Raw genomic sequence first — 22,019 nt, 5'->3', positions numbered from 1 at the left:
TTTGAATGGGAAGTAGATTTCTGCAAACAGCTGCAGCTGATGTTTATTTTCATTTCCACAATCAAAAAGCAGAGAGTCCTAACATTTAACAAGGTACAACAAATGAATAGTTGTTGTTGTTTTTACTTATAAATGACTTAAAACATGAATTAAATTCATGTTGATTCATTTTCCACCAATCAGAAAATTCCTGTATCAATCTATTGTTTCTGTACTACTCATTATTTCTTAATAGATTGTTCCTAACTGGGTTTATTGACTCCAGTGTCTGAGACTGTCTCTGTTCTGTTTAGTATCTTTAAGTATTTGTTTTCTTTAAATCACTTGTTTTTCTTTGTTTTTTAAGAAACTTTATCTCCTCCTACCTCTCCGTTTGGGAACTTAATCTCTCCAAGTCTTCATGCTGACTTCGACAGAGGTGATACAGATGCAGATGTGATGAATCTCTCTGGAGAGGAAAAGATCTCACAGCCTGAGCACTCAAACTCTGAGGAGACAAAAGAACCAGAGTGTGTTGGTTTGTCTGATGAATCTGAACAGCCAGGTATGTAAACCTCAGTGTCAAATCCTTCCTCAGCAGTATACCATTATTACAATGTGTGTTACATATTATAATGCCAGTACTTAAGATATTTTAGAAAATTCAGACCTTCTCACATGTTGGCACATTTGGCTGTTTGTCTCAATCAGATTCAGAAAGCTAGAACGCTCGCTCTATCAAACTTTACACACAGTACAGACGATTAGAGTATTTCTACAAGGTTCACTTTGTAACCTCTGAGAGACAAAACAAAGCATGCAACAGTACTTTCATTTACTTCTGGATTATTCTTAACAACAATAAAGACAAATGGTTCATTTATGAAAGCACATGATAAAAACTGGAGGAGGGACTTTATTTGTTACACCTAACTCATCACACAGACCGTGTCTCATTTAGGAAACCTCCATGAAGTAAGACTCATTGATTCAAACTAAAAGACTGTCTCTGAATATTTCAGTCCTTTACTAATCCTAAACAGACAGGTGCACTTTTTAAACTCTTTTATATTCTTTCTACTGTCTGTTTCCAGAGAAGAATCAAGGTGGGGGTGAGGAAGCATCGCCTGTCCCACCCACAGATCAATCCTCTCCTACTCTTGCCAACTCAAGTTCCCCAAAGACTGAGGGAGGTCCAGATGAGGACCCTGAGGACCCTGCTGGGGGTCAAAAGAACGGGTCTGACTCAGATGAGCGCAATAAAGACACTCAAGATGAATCTGTCTCACAAACTGATTCATCAGGTACGCAACAGAACAGAAATGAATCAGACAAATCCTCTGTGAACAAGTCGTCCAGTGTTCCTCATGAGGAAGGTTCAAACAGGACACTTCACGTTTGAGATGAAAGATTCACCTCAAAGATCTTACTGATAACTTCCTCCATGTTAGTCTAACAGCATTTTTATATTCTCAAGTATTTTATCATGTTTGTTCTATTTAGGCATTAATGTCATAAAGAGACTAGATGGGTCTGTTCTTGGCAAATATAAGATCTAACAATGATGTTTGAAGGTAGTTTGTGAAGAAAGACAATAATGTTCCCCATTGTCTGAGTAGGTTCTCAGTCCTCCAGGTCATGGTACATTTGAAGCTACATTCAAAATCAACTGTCTGGTTGAAGATCTTCAGAACGTCTTCAAGATCTTCAACCAGTCCAGTTGATTTGGATCAAGCTTCAAATTCACCATGACCTATTGTGTCCTGTTATTTCAGTTAATTTATTTTGAATTATTTTTGATCATTTTTTATTAATAATTAAAATCTTCATATTGTATTAAAACTAACAACATACTGATCTTCTTTTCTCTCTCTCTCCTCTCATCTTTGCTTCCAGCATGTTTTGCTAAAGGACAACAGGATGATGAGGAGAAACAGACTGAAGGTATGATACTTTATGTTTTCAGGCTGAGACTTCCCTTCTTTTTTTTAACAGATCTAAAACTCATAAATATTTGATTTAGAATATAAAACTGTGAAATAGTCTGTATCTGCAGGTCACCTGACAACAGAGAGGATACTCTGGTATGCAGAGCTTGGTTCAAGTGATAGTTTCTGTTGAGCGATTGGATGATTTCAGAGTTTTCATCGATCTTCACTTTTATCTTCTCTGCCCATAAAACTATTTCATATCATTTTATCATTTTCAATATAAAACAATATGTTTTGCTCTTTAATTTTTATTTTAGGGCCTGTTTCCTTTAAAGTACAAAGTTGTTCATTTTTAAAGAATGGGTATCACTGGAACGCCGATAGCCTGGTGGTTGAGGCTGTGGTCCTGGTTGCAGCGGCTGTAGGTTCAGGTCTGACCTCGGCCCCGTTCATAGTTCATAATATCGCCTCACAGCCGAGCCTTCGGGCCAGAGTTCTGGGTTGTACATCTCTGCAAATTCATTGCACTCAGCACACACTTTAAACGAGCTATATCTGCTGCTTGCAGTGACAATACGCTGACGGTTAACATCACAGCCGAGTTGTTCAGGTAGATGTTTAGTCAGTGTCTCAGCATCTACTGGTGAGAATTTGGTGGTGAAAACACTTACTGTAGCTCTCTTCACAACAACAGACACAGGGTGGTTCTTTGAAACGAGCCTTTATTGCTGGAGCTATCTTTGCTCTATCTGCACAAACAAAAGTACATTTGACACAAAACAAAATCCTTGTTGGACCACTTGAGGTTCTTGACTCCTTTAAAGTCCTTGTAAAGTGTCTTTCACAGTCTGCTTGAACTTCAGACATCAGTGGTAACAGTCTTCATGTTCGTTTACATAAATAACGTGTGCTCACCGTACATGTCCGTCCCTTAATTCCGTCATAGTGGAACCAAAAACAAGGAACTTTAGTTCCACATAGAAACATAAGTATTTTAACATCCATGAAATATTATTTATTCATTTATCAAATACATTCAATTATGACAATATGAAATCATTTATGACTCATGAACTTTAAGGGCGTGGTCACACTACCCAAGCACGATTGCCCCCCGCTGGTCGGCACGGCCCGCGGTCACACTACACAGGACTATCTGTGCCTAAGCACGATTACCTCTTGTACATAACATCGTAATACAACACATGCACGCTTGAGAAAGAGAGAGAGAGAGAGAGAGAGAGAGAGAGAGAGAGAGAGAGTGAGAGAGAGACAGAGGAGAGAGAGAGACAGAGGAGAGAGAGAGTGAGAGAGACAGAGGAGAGAGAGAGAGACAGAGGAGTGAGAGGGAGAGAGCGCGCGAGAGAGAGTGAGAGAGAGACAGAGGAGAGAGAGAGAGAGATGGAGTGAGCGAGCGAGAGGAGAGAGAGAGAGACAGAGGAGGGAGAGAGAGAGAGAGAGCGAGTGAGAGGAGAGAGAGAGAGAGAGACAGAGAGACAGAGACAGAGAGCGAGAGAGAGGAGAGAGAGAGACAGAGAGAGCGAGCGAGAGGAGAGAGAGAGACAGAGACAGAGAGAGCGAGCGAGAGAGAGGAGAGTGAGGAGAGAGAGAGAGAGAGAGACAGAGAGAGAGAGAGAGAGAGAGATAAAAAAAAAAGGCAGAGTCCGCGGCCGCACATCAGAGAACAACACAGAGATCATGACAGCTGCTTTGTGTCTTATATGTTATGTTAGTCTGTGTCTGATGTTAGTCAGACACAGACATGAAACTCGTGCATGAAGTGTAGCGTGCCTGAGCACGATACGGAGCGGTCACACTGGTCAAACGAACTGGACTTTAGGGCTGAAGCGTGCTTGGGCACGGTACGGATGGTCAGTGAGACCAAAGTTTATGTAACAACACTTACCATCTTTGTACGACCCACAGCAGCAGCCAGCTCTCACCAGAACCAGGCTCCAGCGGCAGCCAGCTCCCACCAGGACCAGGCTCCAGCAGCAGCCAGCTCCCACCAGGACCAGGCTCCAGCGGCAGCCAGCTCCCACCAGGACCAGGCTCCAGCGGCAGCCAGCTCCCACCAGGACCAGGCTCCAGCGGCAGCCAGCTCCCACCAGGACCAGGCTCCAACGGCAGCCAGCTCCCACCAGGACCAGGCTCCAACGGCAGCCAGCTCCCACCAGGACCAGGCTCAAACGGCAGCCAGCTCCCACCAGGACCAGGCTCCAACGGCAGCCAGCTCCCACCAGAACCAGGCTCCGGCGGCAGCCAGCTCCCACCAGGACCAGGCTCCAACGGCAGCCGGCTCCCACCAGGACCAGGCTCCAACGGCAGCCGGCTCCCACCAGGACCAGGCTCCAACGGCAGCCGGCTCCCACCAGGACCAGGCTCCAACGGCAGCCGGCTCCCACCAGGACCAGGCTCCAACGGCAGCCGGCTCCCACCAGGACCAGGCTCCAACGGCAGCCGGCTCCCACCAGGACCAGGCTCAAACGGCAGCCGGCTCCCACCAGGACCAGGCTCCAACGGCAGCCGGCTCCCACCAGGACCAGGCTCCAACGGCAGCCGGCTCCCACCAGGACCAGGCTCAAACGGCAGCCGGCTCCCACCAGGACCAGGCTCAAACGGCAGCCGGCTCCCACCAGGACCAGGCTCAAACGGCAGCCGGCTCCCACCAGGACCAGGCTCAAACGGCAGCCGGCTCCCACCAGGACCAGGCTCAAACGGCAGCCGGCTCCCACCAGGACCAGGCTCCAACGGCAGCCGGCTCCCACCAGGACCAGGCTCCAACGGCAGCCGGCTCCCACCAGGACCAGGCTCCAACGGCAGCCGGCTCCCACCAGGACCAGGCTCCAACGGCAGCCGGCTCCCACCAGGACCAGGCTCAAACGGCAGCCGGCTCCCACCAGGACCAGGCTCAAACGGCAGCCAGCTCCCACCAGGACCAGGCTCAAACAGCAGCCAGCTCCCACCAGGACCAGGCTCAAACAGCAGCCAGCTCCCACCAGGACCAGGCTCAAACAGCAGCCAGCTCCCACAGCAGCCAACTGTTGGAGCAGCTAACACAACACTGACATTTGGCCAAATCAAAAAAAGTGCAGAACAATAAAAATAAAGAGAGAGAGAGTGCAGGCTCCGTGCAACCACAGCCTCTGTATTATAAGGCTCTGCTTTCAACATAACAAAACACCCTTTTAAAAAAATCCTTCTCGACTCCTGCGCATAGTTAAGACAGCAAAATAGAGCAGAATCACATCAGCTTCAGAGCAAGAGAGAGAGAGAGAGAGAGAGAGACAGAGAGACAGACAGACAGAGAGAGAGAGAGAGAGAGAGAGATAAAAAAAAAGGCAGAGTCCGCGGCCGCACATCGGAGAACAACACAGAGATCATGACAGCTGCTTTGTGTCTTTGCTCTTCAATTTGGAACGCCAATTCCTTAGTTTGGATTCATCAAGATGGCCATCCGGTTAATCTGAGTTGGAAATCAACGCATCAAAAGACTCTTTAATAATTTCTTTCCTGTTGGATCCTCTTGGAGCGTCTGAGACAACGGCTGAACCGACGTACAATCTCCATCCCAGCTGCACACTCTGACCAAGCTGTCAAGGCATCTAATCTGGCCCGTGGACCTCTCTGGGCCTGAAAAGAACCGCTTGCCAGAGACTGAAACGCGGGACCAGCCGGCGGAGTTCAATCGAACACATCTCACAGTAAGACTGCTGGTGGCAAGGGGTGTTGGAAGATTAAGTCTTGAGTCGTGTCTATTCAGAGCCCTCCTTTAAATCCAAATAGAATCCCAAAATTCCTTTATCAACTTTTTCTTTTTGACCATTTTCTGATTAAGTCTTTCAAACAATACCACGTCTTATCTCATTACTAAATATATAATGTCACCATACATTATAATTGCATTATCCTGATCATAATAATCATATTCTTTATCTGTTTCATCGATACATTATTGTTTACCCCTTTTATATTAAATTTTATCCATAAAATTCAGGACTTTGTGTGTTTTCTTGTTTAACATTTCCAGAACTTACTTCTTTCAAGATGTGAAAATGACTGATTAATTAATTAACTTATACCATTAAAGTTATTTTCTTCCTTTAACAGGAAGTGGTGCCCCTTCTTAAATCCGAGGTTAAATAAAGATATAACATCTTAATAATTTAATTACGCTACACATACAAACACTGAAAACATAAAAATAGAGCAAAGCAGGACATACAGTATGTAGACAATATAACAAAATCAGGACAATTCACTATTCACTACAAATCTTTCTGACATCAACGCATTTCTGAGTCTCAATTTGTATCTAGAAAAAGACAAAAAATCATCAAGTAAATAAATATGCGTGTTCCATAATTTGACTCCACGGTATCTTATTGAGTCCTCGAGATGTACGACACATTGGTAGGTAGAGGTTATTGGTTTGTCTAGTTGAGTAATAGTTCACTTGAGAATTAAAAATGTAAAATGCTTCAAAGCTTTCTGGCAAGTTTGCACTCTTTAAAATAAAGCTACTTATTTGAAGAGTATTGATATCAAAGATTGTCAATATGTTACACTTCAGAAAAAGAGGGGCGGTTGCATCACAGGACTTGGAAAAAGTTGCCATTCTGACAAAACGTTTCTGGAGTAATAGAATTTTATGAAGATATGTTTGGAAAGTGCTGGCCCATACAATATTTCAATAAGTAAGATACGGATATATTAGGCTGCAATATAATGTTGAGATACAAGAAGAGTGTAAAAAAACACAGATGTTTCTAATAATCCCCAGAGATTTTGTAACCTTACTACAGACAAAGCTGGTGTGATCTTTCTATGTAAGTTTCTCATCAATTAAGATCCCTAAGAATCTTGTTGATGTTACTTTAGTCATTTCTTCACCATTTATATACAATTTCACCATTTCAGAGTTATAGTTAATTTTTCCAGCAAATATCATGAAGTTAGATTTTTTCACATTTAATGCCAACTTATTTGTTTTAAACCATTTTGAATATGCAAGAAAACCATCATTTACTTCATTCATGAGTTCTGACAATTTTTTATTGGAGACAAGTAAATTAGTATCATCTGCAAATAATAATGGGCATATTGTGTTTGATACTGTTGCAAGATCGTTAATGTATATGAGAAACAGTAACGGTCCTAAAATGGACCCTTGTGGGACCCCACACTGCATCATAGTTCTCTCAGACTCTACACCATTTATGTTGACATACTGCTGTCTGTTATATACATAATTACTGAGCCACTTCAGGACATTTCCATTAAATCCTTATCTATATAGTTTAGCTAGTAAAATTTCATGATTTACAGAATCGAATGCTTTAGAGAGATCCAGAAAAATACCACATGAAAACTCTCTTTTCTAATGCAGAATGAATCTTGTCCACTAGTTGTAAGAGGGCCATATAGGCAGAGTGATTTTTTCAGAATCCATACTGGTGTTCATACAGTATACAATGCATGTTCAAATGTTTGAGGATGCGTTTATATACTAGTTTTTTCTAAGAGTTTGGAAAAACATGGAAGAACTGAGACGGGACGGTAGTTTGGAAAATGTCCTGGATCACCCGATTTAAAAAGTGGAATAACCTTTGCAAGTTTAAGATCAGAAGGAGCAGTACCAGTTTCCATGGACATCGTAAAAACATGCAACAGCGGTTTCAATATTGATCTTTTTACCTCTTTAACAAGGGTTGCACTAATGCCGTCATGACCCGGGGCAGATTGTTTTAGCTCTATAATAATGTCATTTATCTCATTACAGTTAAGAGGTTCAAACGAGCAGAATGATGGAAAGCTACCTCTGATATAATCGGTTGAACTTTCATTTGTGTTGCCAAACTGCTTAGAGATGGAAGTTCCCACATTCACAAAAAACTCACTGAATTTGCAAGCAACATCGAAACGACTTGTGATGGATGTTTTCTCATCGGAAAAACTAAGCGGAAAAATTGTTGATGGTTTTTTCTTTTGGAGAAGCTGATTTATAATTTTCCATGTAGCTTTGATGTTCCTTGCAGAATTCTTTAACTGCTGACTGAAAAATCTTTTTTTGGCTACTCTAAGAAGATGATTATATTTATTCTTATACAAGTCATAATTTGCTTGATTTAGGGGTGTAGGACATAAAATATATAGTTTATAGAGTTGGGTTTTTTTTAAATAATTTTTTCAAGCCAGCAGTAAACCAAGCATTATAATTATTATCTTTATCCAACCTTTTCGAGCAAGTTACTAAAGGAAAACTTTCATAGAATACTGAATTAAATGAGTTCATAAATATATTGTAAGCCAAATTAGCATCACTCTCCTTAAAAACATTTTCAAAAGATACCTTTTCCAACATATCTTGAAATTTGCGCATGTTACTCTCATTGAATTTCCTATAAGTTCCTGTGACAACTTCATTTTTGGTCTTAGCTCCATCCATCATTGTAAGTTGGAAGACTGGAAAATGATCTGAAATATCTGAATATAATATTCCTGGAACTGACATATTCTGCATAGAATTTGTCAGTATATTATCAATCAAAGTTGCCGTTTTATTTGTTACCCTGGTTGGTTTACTAATGGTTGGATAAAAATAATTAGCATATAAATTATTCAGGAAATCTTCAGTCAGACAGTGAGTCTCCCCCATAAAAAGGTTGATATTAAAGTCCCCAAGGATGTAGCAAGTTATTTATTAGTTCCAGTGTAGTGTTCAAGCTATCATTAAAACTATTTATGTCTGTGTCTGGTGGTCTGTAAATACAGCCTACAATCAAATTTTTCCCAGAATTGTAACAGGAGATTTCAGTAAACACTGATTCTGTATCAGTTTGATGAGATTTGAGGGAAATATCAGATCTATTCTTAAAACTGTTTTTTATGGACATAAACTGAAACGCCACCTCCGATTTTATGTTCCCTAACAAAATGAATAGAGTTATACATAGACAGTTCATATAAATCCTTAGTTTCTTCAGTAAGCCACGTTTCTGTTAAAGCAACTACTGAGAAGTCATGTTCTAAGAGTGATAGATAATGCAAAAGCTGGTCATAGTTTTTTGGAAGGCTGCAGGTATTGAAATGCAATAGTGAAAAAATATTTGATTTTGTTGAAAGTGACTTGATATAGGCTATAGCCTAAAACTTAAAGCCACTGAGGGGCTACATAGACGGGCTAATCTAGTCTATTAATTGACGCGCTTGCTGCTTCGCTCCTGAGCGTAAGAATTTAAAAAAAAGACAGTCCAATATCTTCTTTGTTTAGGAATATTTATTTCTCATTCCATCATTGTCTTGATTACTGTCACATGTGAACTGTTCAAACAACAATCCAGACATGTCCATTTACATTCACTCCTGTTACCTCAGCGTGGCGTACAGCGGTCAAAAAAGTGTAATTGCTCCCTGTCTAGCAACACCTGACACCCCAGTGATAGTTCCTACCTATATAGAGTTTCACCTTAACCTAAAGGCGACACCTGCTGGAACAATTTGTGTTTGCACGTCATAAACATGGCTCCTACATAGGCATTAAACTGGCTTTCTCTATAGTAGTGACAAGGGCCTAGATTAGAGTTTGTTGAGAAGAAATTAATATCAGGATCAAAATTTGAATCATGAACATTTCCTTTTTCATGATTTAATTCAAATGGGTTAAACAGCATATTGTCTATGTCTAAGTGTTTTGAGTCATGACTGTCCATCAGGTAGGAGGCAAATTCATCATCAAGTATAGAGAAAGGAAATAGACTTACACATTCTTTACAAATCCAAGATGCCCATATGCCAGATGACTTTTTAGATACTGGTGTAGATACTTTTTTGACACTGCGAACACTGATCTTGTTTAGTCATATTATGAAAGGAGTAAACATAGTACAGCAACATGGATTCCTTAAGTCATTACCTCATTTCTTCTTGGCTTATGTGAAGGTGGGTGCACGATGAGCTTGTCATATTGTAGGTAAGCTATATCACCTCTCTCTCGTGCAGCTTTCATCTCTGGCAAAAGTTCTCTCCGCTTCTGCCGAACTGTGTCAGAGAAGTCCTCATTTATATAGACGTTCGACCCCTTCAGGGTTTTTGCTTTAGCCAGAATGGAGAGCTTGTCCTTATGCCTTAGAAGCTTCACTGTAATTGGACGGGGTTTGTTGCACATTGGAGCAGGTTTACCTGAACGATGAGCACGTTCAATTTCAATCTGACGGTGATCTAATTTCATTTTCTCTGAAAGAAGGCTCCTAATTTTATCTTCTGTCTCCGACACAGCACTATTACTTTTTTTACCCCAGCAGATGGAGCAAAAAGGATGTGAGTACAAGATACGATCTGTGGGTCGCTATAATACGGGGAATATCATACATTTTTAATACAGTGCCTGTGACGTCAACAGCGCCTTTTTGAAAAGTTGAAAGAATTTCAACTTGAGCGTATGGACGTGCAGCACTTTTCTTCTTGGTGCACAAGCGCTTCATGCAGACACTTCTGAGCGTACAGCCAGCGGTTTTCTGCCCGGAAATACTCACTAGAATGTGTGTGAATTGAATTTCGCCTCAGTCTGGTAGTAGCTCGCTTGGTAGGCAGTGTTCTCCAGATTAGTGGGAGTGGGCTGCAGTGCTGAGTCTGGGAGTTGTTGTCTTTCATCCACATGAGCCAAAAAGACACTTTCTGCCTTTTCTCAGTCAAGAAGGCATCAACTTCAAAATGTATTTCACATTTCTACGTATATGACCCAATGTCAATACAGATTCATGTTTCAACCGGTGAAGTATCCCTTCAAATAAAGTTTTAAAAATGTTATGTTATGACCATGAAGTCGTTTTCTTAAAACAACTTACATCACACATAACCCGGATCATGTTTGAGAAATCCTCTGCAAAGAAGCATGGAAGGCCAAGTAGGGCATCTGTAAGTCTGTTTTGGTTTGAATCCTACAAAGGTGGGGGGGGAAATCAGGTCAATATTACCAGCGGTTGAACATTTTTTTTAAACCTTTACTTGAAAGTACAAATACATACTGAAATATCATCCACTGCATTACATTATGTTTGGTGTCACTGTCCAGTGAAAAACCATGTCCCTCGAAAATCCTCTTTTCATGAGCTCTCAAACCAGGTCTTATTTTAGCTGTGTGATAATTTTTCCAGTAATTTCAAAACAATTTAAAGAAAAAAGTCATTTCAGACTGAAGGATGAGTCATCAGTAGGCATGTAAAGATCACACACGCACGCAATAATAAAAAGTCTGTAAGAACCATCAGAAAAAACAGTCGTCTGCTTAGTTGACTTTGGACTTTTCTGGGCATGTTTCTCTCTCTGCCGTTACTCAGGGGATGCGTTGAGACCATGCTGCATTCAGGGGTGCTCAGACAATGAGATACATTCAGGTGCGCTCAGAAACGGAAGTTGCGGTAACAAAAACTAAGCTGGACAGACCGTTACAAGTTCAAATAATTGTTCAGTTGTTATATTGACTGCTGTCATTAAAAGAAACACATGAACACCATGATTCCTGTGTCTGTGGTGTTATCCAGCTGACACCCCCCCCCCTCCTCAGAGCTTTAAACCTAGGGGAAACACTGTAAACAATCGTATCGTGAACCCAGTATCGGGAATCGTATTAACAGTTGAGTGAATCGTTACATCCCTAGTCATCAGGCATGTAAAATGTTTTACAGGAAGAGAACTTTTTTGATTATTTAGATGCAAAATATTGATAAATTGATATATTTGGCAAATAAATGAACATTTAAAACAAGAACGCCGGATTAAAACCGGGAAAATGTATTTTTGATTTCATGGGGACTTTAATGTTTATCTCTACACAGTGCTTACCTCTTTCCCAAGACACTGCAGAATTCTTCTCAGGATTAACCTCTTGTTGGATGTGACACCTGACTGGTACAACTCTATAAGGTTTGGTAACAAGGCATCTAGTCCACCAAAGAAAGACTCCATCAGGTCTGTGGTGACAATCCTCCTGAACTCTGAATTTAGCTGAAACATATGGATAAAAGAGAAAAAAGGAGTTCAGTGACCTAAAAGAGCAGCATAAAGCTATATGCAGGGGTTGAAATTAAATTTTATAAATCTTTATAATGCTGTAATAGTCTTTGTTGTCCACTGAAAGAAAATGCACAAAACATTTCCACCTCATCAACTGTTTACCACTCATGCGCGCGCAGCACAAAGGGGAAAATACAACTTTCAAGTCATTATCTAAAATTAAAATACATTATTTTTTACTCACTGGTCAATAAAAATTATGAAGTTTAATATGATTCCCCGTTCTTATCCACCTTGTAGCGAGTTGGCCATGAAACTTGAGTTTAAGCAGCACGGCAAATAAGCTAGCACTCGGCCACGAAGGAAGGAGCATTAGCTAATAACACGACGTTGCATTTTGCCTTTCCGGACATTAACTACCTACAACAAATAAATTGATCCTACAACTGATAACAACAACAAAAACAATAAAATGACTTATTAATAATGATAATATATTAAACTTACATCCAAGTCCGAATGCTGTCGGTTCACCGAAGACGTTCTCTCTCCCTACGGCTGCTTCACAGGACCGTTGAATTACTCCGCCTCCGTTCAAGGTATGTTATCAGGCGCACGGACTTCCTCCGCCGCAGAAAATAATTTTTTCAATTCAATTCAATTTATTTTGTATAGCGTCAACTCATAACAAGTGTTATCTCAAGACACTTTACAAAAAGCAGGTAAAATACCTTACTCTTTGTCTGTTAACATTACAAAAGAGCAGGTAAAAAGACCTTACTCATTGTTATGTTACAAAGAGCAGGTAAAAAGACCTTACTCATTGTTATGTTACATAAAGCAGGTAAAAGACCTTACTCATTGTTATGTTACAAAAAGCAGGTAAAAGACCTTACTCATTGTTATGTTACAAAAAGCAGGTAAAAAGACCTTACTCATTGTTATGTTACAAAAAGCAGGTAAAAAACAGGTAAAAGACCTTACTCATTGTTATGTTACAAAAAGCAGGTAAAAAGCAGGTAAAAGACCTTACTCATTGTTATGTTACAAAAAGCAGGTAAAAAACAGGTAAAAGACCTTACTCATTGTTATGTTACAAAAAGCAGGTAAAAGACCTTACTCATTGTTATGAGATGAGATGAGATGAGATTCAACTTTATTGTCATTACACATATACAAGTATAGAGTAACGAAATGAGGTTTGGCATCTCACCAGAAGTGCAAATAAGCAGAAAGTGCAAGAGTCTGTGCTATGTACAGTAATTGAGTGCTATGTACAGTAATTACAAAATTTACAGATGTAGACTAAAAAAAGTGAATTATTAGGTATATATGGCTGGATTAATGGGATGCTATAAATATAAATAAATGTTATAAATATAAGTGTATTCTTAGGATTATAATATACAGATTAAGGTGCAGTGAGCATGTTATACTAGTTTACAGATAATATAAAGAATATGGACATATTGTACAGGTCGATAACTTATTGAGGTGATATGAACATACTATAATACAATAATACAGGTGGATGAGAGATGTGTGTGTGTGACCAGGAGGAGTGGTGGGGGTGAGGTGATGTGCAGGGGAAAGGGGGGGGTCAGCAGGGGGCGGAGAGAAAGAGAGAGACAGAGTTCAGAGTTCGGGGGGTAGAGTTCAGTAGAGAAACAGCTCTGGGGAAAAAGCTGTCCCTCAGTCTGCTGGTTCTGGTCCAGAGACTTCTGAAGCGCCTACCGGAGGGCAGGAGGGTAATTTTCTTGTTAATTTCGGGTCTGTTCGTACGGAACAGTCTCGCCTTAACATCCTACACCCGACAGGAACTTTTGGATATTGGAATACACCTCCCTGACGATCTAATCAACAATCTTCGACTCATACCCGAGATCGCCAAAACACCCGAGGCTACGCACTCTACCCGGCCGGGCGGAAGTGCTCGCAGGCGGCGTCGAGACCGTAAACAAAGGCGGGGGAAGCGCGGAGGTATAAGGGCTAAGCTAAAGCTAACACCGCACCGTCTCCCGTTACCCAGCATTTTCCTCGCTAATGTGCGGTCTTTGGTGAACAAAATGGACGAGTTACGACTTATAACTCATTATCCACAGTAAGAGACTTATGGAATGTAATGTCATGATCTTCACGGAAACATGGCTAAACAACGGAGTACCGGACGATGCTATCAAGCTAGCCGGTCGCCACACACACCGAGCAGACAGAACAGCAGAGGACTCCGGTAAGACCAGAGGAGGAGGGCTGTGCATTTATATTAACAAAGCTTGGTGTACAGACTCTGTCATTACTGGGAGACACTGCTCAGCTAACCTTGAGTTTCTCATGGTTAAATGTAGACCTTTCTATCAGCCAAGGGAGCTCAGCTCCACTATTGTAACTGCAGCCTACATCCCCCCTGGTGCCGATGCTAAAGCTGCCATGAAGGAACTTTACACCGCTATCAGCAAACAACAGACTGCTCACCCGGAGGCTGCATTTATAGTTGCAGGTGATTTTAATCACTCAAACATAAAGACAGTGCGCCCTAAATTTCACCAGCATGTTTCCTGCAATACAAGAGGAAACAAAACTCTGGACCATGTTTACACAAACATCGCAGGAGCCTACACCACGACCCCCCTCCCCCACCTGGGACAGTCAGACCACCTTTCTTTGTTCCTCATCCCCAAGTACTCCCCACTCATCCAACGTGTGAAGCCATCAGTGACAACGATTAAATTGTGGCCAGCGGGGACAGACTCTGTACTTCAGGACAAGTTCCATCACACAGACTGGAGTATGTTTGCTTCGCAGGCTACCTCGGGCTCTCACACAGACATTGACACCTACACTTCTTCTGTGCTGGATTATATCAATACCACCATCGACAGTGTTACAACATGGAAGCAGATCACCACGTACCCAAATCAGAAGCCATGGATGAACAAGGAGGTGCGTCTCCTGCTGAAGGTCCGCAACACCGCCTTCAGATCAGATGAAGCAATGGCCTACAGCGTATCCAGGGCAAACCTGAGGAGGGGCATCATCAAGGCCAAGCACTGCTACAAGCTGAAGGTAGAGGAACACTTCTCCAACTCCGACCCCAGACGCATGTGGCAGGGCATCCAGGCCATCAGTGATTATAAACCCAGCAACTCCACCCCGATAACCACAGATGTCTCCTTCCTGAACGAGCTAAATCACTTTTATGCTCGTTTCGATAGAGACAACAGGGAGACGCAGACCACGACCAGACCCCCTGCAGACAACCAGCCCCTCTCACTCACCTCCACAAGACGTCCACGCTGCACTGAGCCGGATCAACGCTCGAAAGGCTGCTGGTCCAGACGGCACCCCCGGGCGCGTGCTTAGAGCATGTGCGGAGCAGCTCACTGGGGTTTTTACGGACATCTTCAACCTGTCCCTCGCCCAAGCAGCTGTGCCAGCATGCTTCAAAGCCACCTCCATTGTCCCAGTGCCGAAACACTCCAGCCCGACAGGCTTGAACGACTACCGCCCTGTGGCACTCACACCCATCATAATGAAGTGCTTTGAGCGACTGGTCCTAGCACACCTGAAAAACTGCCTCCCACCCACACTGGACCCATACCAGTTTGCTTACCGCAGCAATAGGAGTACAGAGGATGCAGTTTCCACTGCGCTGCACTCTGTGCTCACACATCTGGACAATAACAACACATACGCACGAATGCTGTTTGTTGATTTTAGCTCAGCCCAAACCGCTCAACAGAGGATGCCATCTCCTCTGCACTCCACCTGGGCTTACAACATCTGGAAGAGAAGGACACACATGTGCTGATGTTGTTTCTGGACTTCAGCTCAGCGTTCAATACAATCATCCCGCAGCATCTGGTGAGCAAACTGGCCCCCCTTGGTTTCAGCACCCCCCTATGTAACTGGCTGCTTGACTTCCTCACAAACAGACCCCAGTCTGTGCGGGTGGGCAACAACACCTCCAGTGTCATCTCCCTGAGCACCGGCTCCCCTCAGGGCTGCGTCCTGAGTCCGCTGCTGTTCACCCTGATGACCCATGACTGCTGCGCCAGGTCCACTACTAACCACATCGTGAAGTTTGCAGACGACACAACAGTAGTGGGCCTCATCCGTGACAACAACAACATGGACTACAGAGAGGAGGTGAAACATCTGGTTGACTGGTGCAGAACCAACAACCTGACCCTGAACGTCGATAAGACCAAAGAGATCATCGTCGACTTCAGGAGGCGCCAGCCCAGCCACACACCACTCCTCATCAATGGCACAGCAGTGGAAAGAGTTAGCAGCACAAAGTTCCTGGGGGTGCAGATAACAGACACTCTGACCTGGTCCCTTCACACCGGCGCTCTTGTGAAAAAAGCGCAGCAGCACATGCACTTTCTACGTCAGATGAAGAGAGCACACCTCCCTCCTCCTATTCTCACCACCTTTTACAGAGGCACTATAGAGAGCATCATAACAAACTGCATCTCTGTCTGGTCCGGAGCCTGCAGTGCCTCCGACTCTCCCTGCAGAGAGTGGTGAGGACGCGGAAAAGATCATTAAGACTCCACTTCCTCCCATCCAGGAGATCGCAAAAATCCGCTGTCTGACCAGGGCTCAGAAAATCAGCAGAGACACCTCCCACCCCCACCAAGGACTGTTTTCGCTGCTGGACTCTGGAAAGAGGTTCCGCAGCCTCCGAAGCAGAACTTCCAGGTTCTGTAACAGCTTCTTCCCACAGGCCATAAGACTTTTGAACAGGAAAAAATAATCCCTCCATTCCCCCTCAAACCCCCACACAGGACTACCTCACTGGACTGTAAAACACAATATAACGTGCAATATATTTATCTGTATAGTATTTTTACTCAGTTTTTCTTTTTATATCTATTTATATCTGCACCTTATTTTTATTTTTTATATGTAAATACATGCTGCTGTTTTTATCCTGCACTACAACGAGCCAAATGCAACGAAATTTCGTTCTTATCTGCACTGTAAAGTACAAGTTTGAATGACAATAAAGAAAGTCTAAGTCTAAGTCTAAGTTTACCCCCCATAGTACACTTGGAGACTGTAGGTACCACCAGCAGGCCTGCACTCCAGGACCGCAACGCTCTCGAGGGACAGTACGGCACTAGTAGCTCCTTCAGGTAGGATGGTGCCTGGCCATTTAGCGCTTTGTAGGTGAGAAGAAGGATCTTGAATTCTATTCTAGACTGTATAGGGAGCCAGTGCAGAGAAGCCAGGACAGGAGTGATGTGGTCCCATTTCCTGGTTCTGGTCAGTACACGAGCTGCAGCGTTCTGGACCAGTTGAAGAGTCTTTAGAGATTTGCCAGAGCACCCTGACAAAAAAAAGTTACAATAATCCAGTCTGGAGGTAACAAATGCATGAACTAGTTTTTCTGCATCATTTTGAGACAGGATATTCCTGATCTTGGATATATTACGAAGGTGAAAATAGGCTGTTCTTGAAACTTGACTGATGTGAGAGCTAAAAGACATATCTTGATCAAAAAGAACTCCTAGATTCCTAACAGTGGTGCTAGATGCCAGGCTGATGTCACTAAGGACAGTCAAATCACTAGAAAAAGTCTCTCTGAGGTTCTTAGGGCCTAGCACAATAACTTCAGTCTTGTCTGAGTTAAGTAGCAAAAGAATTCTGGTCATCCAGGTCCTAACGTCCTTAAGGCACGTTTCTAGCTGACATAACTGACTGGTGCCATCGGGCTTCATTGATACATAAAGCTGAGTATCATCTGCATAACAATGAAACTGTATGGAGTGTTTCCTCATAATATTTCCCAGAGGAAGCATATATAATGTAAAGAGAATTGGTCCAAGTACTGAACCTTGTGGGACTCCATGGCAAACTTTAGTGTGCATGGAGGACTCATTATTAACATGTACAAACTGAGATCGGTCTGATAAGTAGGATTCAAACCAACTTAGAGCAGTCCCTGTAATTCCAAGCAAATGCTCCAGTCTGTACAACAGGATCCGATGATCAATGGTGTCAAAAGCAGCACTAAGATCTAACAGGACGAGCACAGACAGAAGTCCCCTGTCTGAGGCTAGCAGTAGATTGTTTGTAACTCTAACTAGTGCAGTCTCAGTGCTATGGTGGACTCTAAATCCTGACTGAAACTCCTCAAATAAACTGTTGTCATGGAGAAAGTCACACAGCTGATTAGCTACCACCTTCTCCAGGATCTTCGAGAAAAAAGGAAGGTTGGATATAGGCCTGTAGTTAGCTAGAGTTCCTGAGTCCAGAGTAGGCTTTTTAAGTAGAGGTTTGATTACCGCTACTTTAAATGCCTGGGGTACATAGCCTGCCAGTAGAGACGAATTGATCATATCTAATATAGAGTTGCTAACTAAGGGAAAAACTTCCTTAAACAGCTTGGTTGGGATTGGGTCCAAAATAAAGGTCGACGGTTTCGACGCAGAAAAAATGGGATATACAGTAGCTCTGAAAGGTTGATTGGAGAAGAACAGTCGAGACTAATATCTGGTCCTGGAACTGTCTCTGCCGTATCAGACGTATTCGCACCAGGTAAGGGCAGGAGGTTACTAATTTTGTCTCTGATGTCTAGAATTTTGTTGTTGAAAAAACTCAGGAAGTCATTACTGCTGAGGGCTAAAGGAATACAAGGCTCAATGGAGCTATGACTCTCTGTCAGCCTGGCTACAGTGCTGAAAAGGTATCTAGGATTGCTTTTGTTTTCCTTGATTAGAGAGGAGTAGTAGGCAGCTCGGGCGTGACGTAGAGCCTTCATATATCTTCTATGACTATCCTGCCAGAAAAAAACGAGATTCTACCGCTTTGGTCGAGCGCCATATTCTTTCAAAATTCCGCGACGATTGTTTTAGAGTACGGGTTTCTGAGTTGAACCATGGAGCCACTCTCCACCGCTTGACAACCTTCTGTTTCAGGGGAGCAATCGAATCCAGAGTAACTCTCAGTGAATCCACTGCACTATCAACAAACTGATCTAGTTGAGAGGGACTAAAGCTATCAGAAGAGTTTCCTACTGGGTTGAAACACGGTAATGAATCAAAAGCAGCTGAAATGGCTTCCTTAAATCTAGCAACAGCACTATCAGATAAACTTCTAGAGATCACACCTCTTCCAGGCAGAGGTAATTCTGGTAGGACAAAATCGAATGTAATTAAAAAATGGTCTGATAGAAGAGGATTTTCTAGGAAAACTGTAAGGTTATGGATTTCAATTCCATAAGCTAAAACAAGATCCAGGGTGTGGTTGAAATGATGGGTAGGTTCGTTTACACTCTGGGTGAAACCAATAGAGTCTAATAGTGACATGAAAGCTGTGCTAAGGCTATCATTATCAACATCCACATGGATATTGAAGTCACCAACAACAATTATTCTATCACTGCTAAGGACTGAATCTGATAAAAATTCTGCAAATTCAGATAGAAACTCAGAATATGGGCCAGGAGGGCGGAAAACTACAACAACTAGAACTGGCTGAAAGGTTCTTGAGACTGGATGTGAAAGACTAAGAACAAGGCTTTCAAAAGAAGAAAAATTCAGTTTTGGTGAAGGGTTAACTAGAAGACCAGAATTAAAAATAGCTGCTACTCCACCACCTCGTCCGGTGTCTCGAGGTATATGTGTACAAAAATGACTGGGAGGAGTGGATTCATTTAAACTAACATATTCATCTCGACACAGCCAGGTTTCAGTCAAACAAAGTAAATCAATATGCTGATCTGATATCAGATCATTCACTAAAAGAGATTTGGATGCTAAGGACCTAATGTTCAAAAGTCTGCAGTGAATCTTCTGATTTTTTTGCAAAATCGTATTCGTAGTCTTGATCCTGATGAGATTTTGACGATTTACGCCGTTTGGATGACTTATAAAAACGGGTCTGGGCTGGGGGACAGACACAGTACCTATAGTATAACTACAGTTAGATTCAGAATTACAGCTATAGTGACTGGGAGACAGATCTAAGGGAGGCGCAGAGAAGCATGTAAGACTGCAGCTCTGCCTCCTGGTCTGAACTCTGAGTTGTTGTCAAGGTTTTGGATTAATAACCTCTGCTATGTTTCTAGATAATAGAGCTGCACCGTCCAAAGTGGGATGGATGCCGTCTCTAGCTAGCAGACCAGGTTTTCCCCAAAAAGACTGCCAGTTATCTATGAAGCCCACATTGTGTGCTGGACACCACCTCGACAGCCAGCGGTTGAGTGATGACATGCGGCTATACATGTCATCACTGGTCTGATTTGGGAGGGGTCCAGAGAACACTACGGAGTCCGACATCGTCTTAACAAAAGTACACACCGACTCCACATTAACCTTAGTGACTTCCGACTGGCGTAGTCGGGAGTCATTAGTGCCGACATGAATTACGATTGTATCAAATCTACCTTTAGTCTTTGTCAGCAACTTTAAATGAGATGCGATGTCGCCCGCTCTGGCCCCGGGTATACACCTAACTATGCCCGCTGACTTCACTAGCTTCACGTTTCGGACGATGGAGTCTCCAATAATCAGAGTTTTATTCTCTGTGTGTCGCTGAGTGGGGAAAATTTGTTTGATACGTGAAGTGGTTGGTGGGGAACCGTGCTGCTCGCTGCTCTGCTCGGGTGCTGCTCGCTGCTCTGCTCTAATAGTAGAGCAGAGCAGTCCTCTATTGTTGTCCAAATTTAGGTTGAAATTCGAATGAAGAGCAGATATACACTATATAATGTGTACTTTAGAAATGTCTTACCATGGTTTAAAGAACAGTGATTCTGTCAAATTCAAAGTCCTGGCAACAACTGGTCTGAGGAGTTAGAACCGTTAGAACGGCCTGCGCGTGACTTTTACTTACTTAGGATTTACAAAATGAAATTCATAAATTCAATGAACATGATCTAATCTCACAAAAGTGTGAAATAGTCAACACAATTAATTTCTGCAAGTTTCACTTTTGAAAACTCATAAATGTAAGTTAAAAATCTAAAACTTGAGTCGGTTATTTGAGTTAAAGAAAATAAGTTAGTGGAGATAACTAAATTGGGCTGTGATGTTTTACAGTGTATACTTAGTACATATCAATCTTAATGTTGGGCAATTCCAACTATGTGTGAACAGGCTCCTATACTGACTTTGTTAAGTGATATATAACTTAAATTGTATGAATTGGAATTTTAAATCAACATCATTGCAAAGCAGTGCATGCCCTCAATGATTCCTCAAGATTAAATAAAAGTTGAATGAATGAATAAATCAAATATTAATCAGAAACAATCACAAGATTTCTTAACCTTAAAAAATACAGACATAATACATGTAAATATACCTAAAATGTACAAAAATATACAACATAAATACATTGTTGATTTCACAAATGCAAATGCAAAAACAGAATGAAGCAATACTCATGAAATGAATATAGACTGTGTGTAGTATAAATCACTCTGTAGGCCTTTTTTTATCAACACTGCCATCAAGTGGTGATAAAGACATAAAGTGAGACGATCATAAGATGAATACTATGGAAGTGATTAGAACTCTGTTTTTTTATTTAAATAAAAATGCACATTCTTTGACTAAATTAAAATGAAAAAGAAAATTACATTTGCTTTTTCAGTTTAAAAAATGTGCATTTTTGAAGTTGAAAACTAAAATTCTATTTAGATAAATTAGTCATAATTTTATTTTTGAGTCAAATAATACTCCCATATTCTGAAAATTAAAAAACATTTCTGTTGATGGATTTTAATTTTCAAATTAGCTTTATCATTTGAATTCTGATCACTAATCGCTTCCATACAATACTATCTACATTCTGTAAACATGTTTAAGACACAAACCTTACAAACCTAAAAAAATTAAAAATACATTCAAATATAAATTGTTTGTAAATGAGAGACACAACGAAAGCATACTGCTCCTGTTTCTTTAACAGCCCGCACAACCTTCAAAAAAAGATTTGGCATCGTGACTAAACTGTCAAAGCCCAGTTTCCTGTTTGATTTCAAACTAAAAGCACAGAGGCTAAATACAAAGAGCAGGTGAGTGAAAAAAAATAAATAAATAAATAAGACAAAACCTATTTAATTTTTGTTTTTAGTTAAAACGG

The 22,019-nt window shown here is 41.8% G+C and overlaps 1 protein-coding gene and 2 long non-coding RNA genes across 29 annotated transcripts in view; 1 reads left to right on the top strand and 2 right to left on the bottom strand.

Annotated features, from left to right (window-relative positions):
- LOC110005107 (protein starmaker) overlaps window positions 1-22,019 on the top strand; it is a 150,870-nt gene that overhangs the window by 83,091 nt on the left and 45,760 nt on the right. For 12 of the 27 annotated variants that reach the window (XM_065962356.1, XM_065962357.1, XM_065962349.1 and 9 more), the window contains 2 exons: window positions 347-544; window positions 1,074-1,283. The exons of 13 other annotated variants lie outside the window; for them this stretch is intronic. In XM_065962356.1, coding sequence (XP_065818428.1) covers window positions 347-544; window positions 1,074-1,283 — 408 coding nt within the window. Of the gene's footprint in view, window positions 1-346; window positions 545-1,073; window positions 1,284-1,875; window positions 1,924-2,035; window positions 2,630-22,019 lie in introns of those variants that run through there. 2 more of the 27 variants (XM_065962368.1, XM_065962350.1) reach the window with 2 other exon arrangements.
- On the bottom strand, window positions 2,616-3,951 carry LOC136181293 (uncharacterized). The gene is made up of 2 exons (XR_010667651.1): window positions 3,817-3,951; window positions 2,616-2,840 (listed from the first exon to the last, which is right to left on the bottom strand). It is a non-coding gene; the product is annotated as an uncharacterized lncRNA (long non-coding RNA).
- Window positions 9,543-13,027, bottom strand: LOC110004208 (uncharacterized). Its single transcript, XR_002278965.3, has 3 exons — window positions 12,432-13,027; window positions 11,754-11,915; window positions 9,543-10,849 (listed from the first exon to the last, which is right to left on the bottom strand). It is a non-coding gene; the product is annotated as an uncharacterized lncRNA (long non-coding RNA).

The sequence above is a fragment of the Labrus bergylta genome, chromosome 13 (genome assembly GCF_963930695.1).
Source record: "Labrus bergylta chromosome 13, fLabBer1.1, whole genome shotgun sequence".
In the NCBI taxonomy this organism is placed as follows: domain Eukaryota; kingdom Metazoa; phylum Chordata; class Actinopteri; order Labriformes; family Labridae; genus Labrus; species Labrus bergylta.
This window is presented reverse-complemented; position numbering and strand designations above follow the sequence as displayed.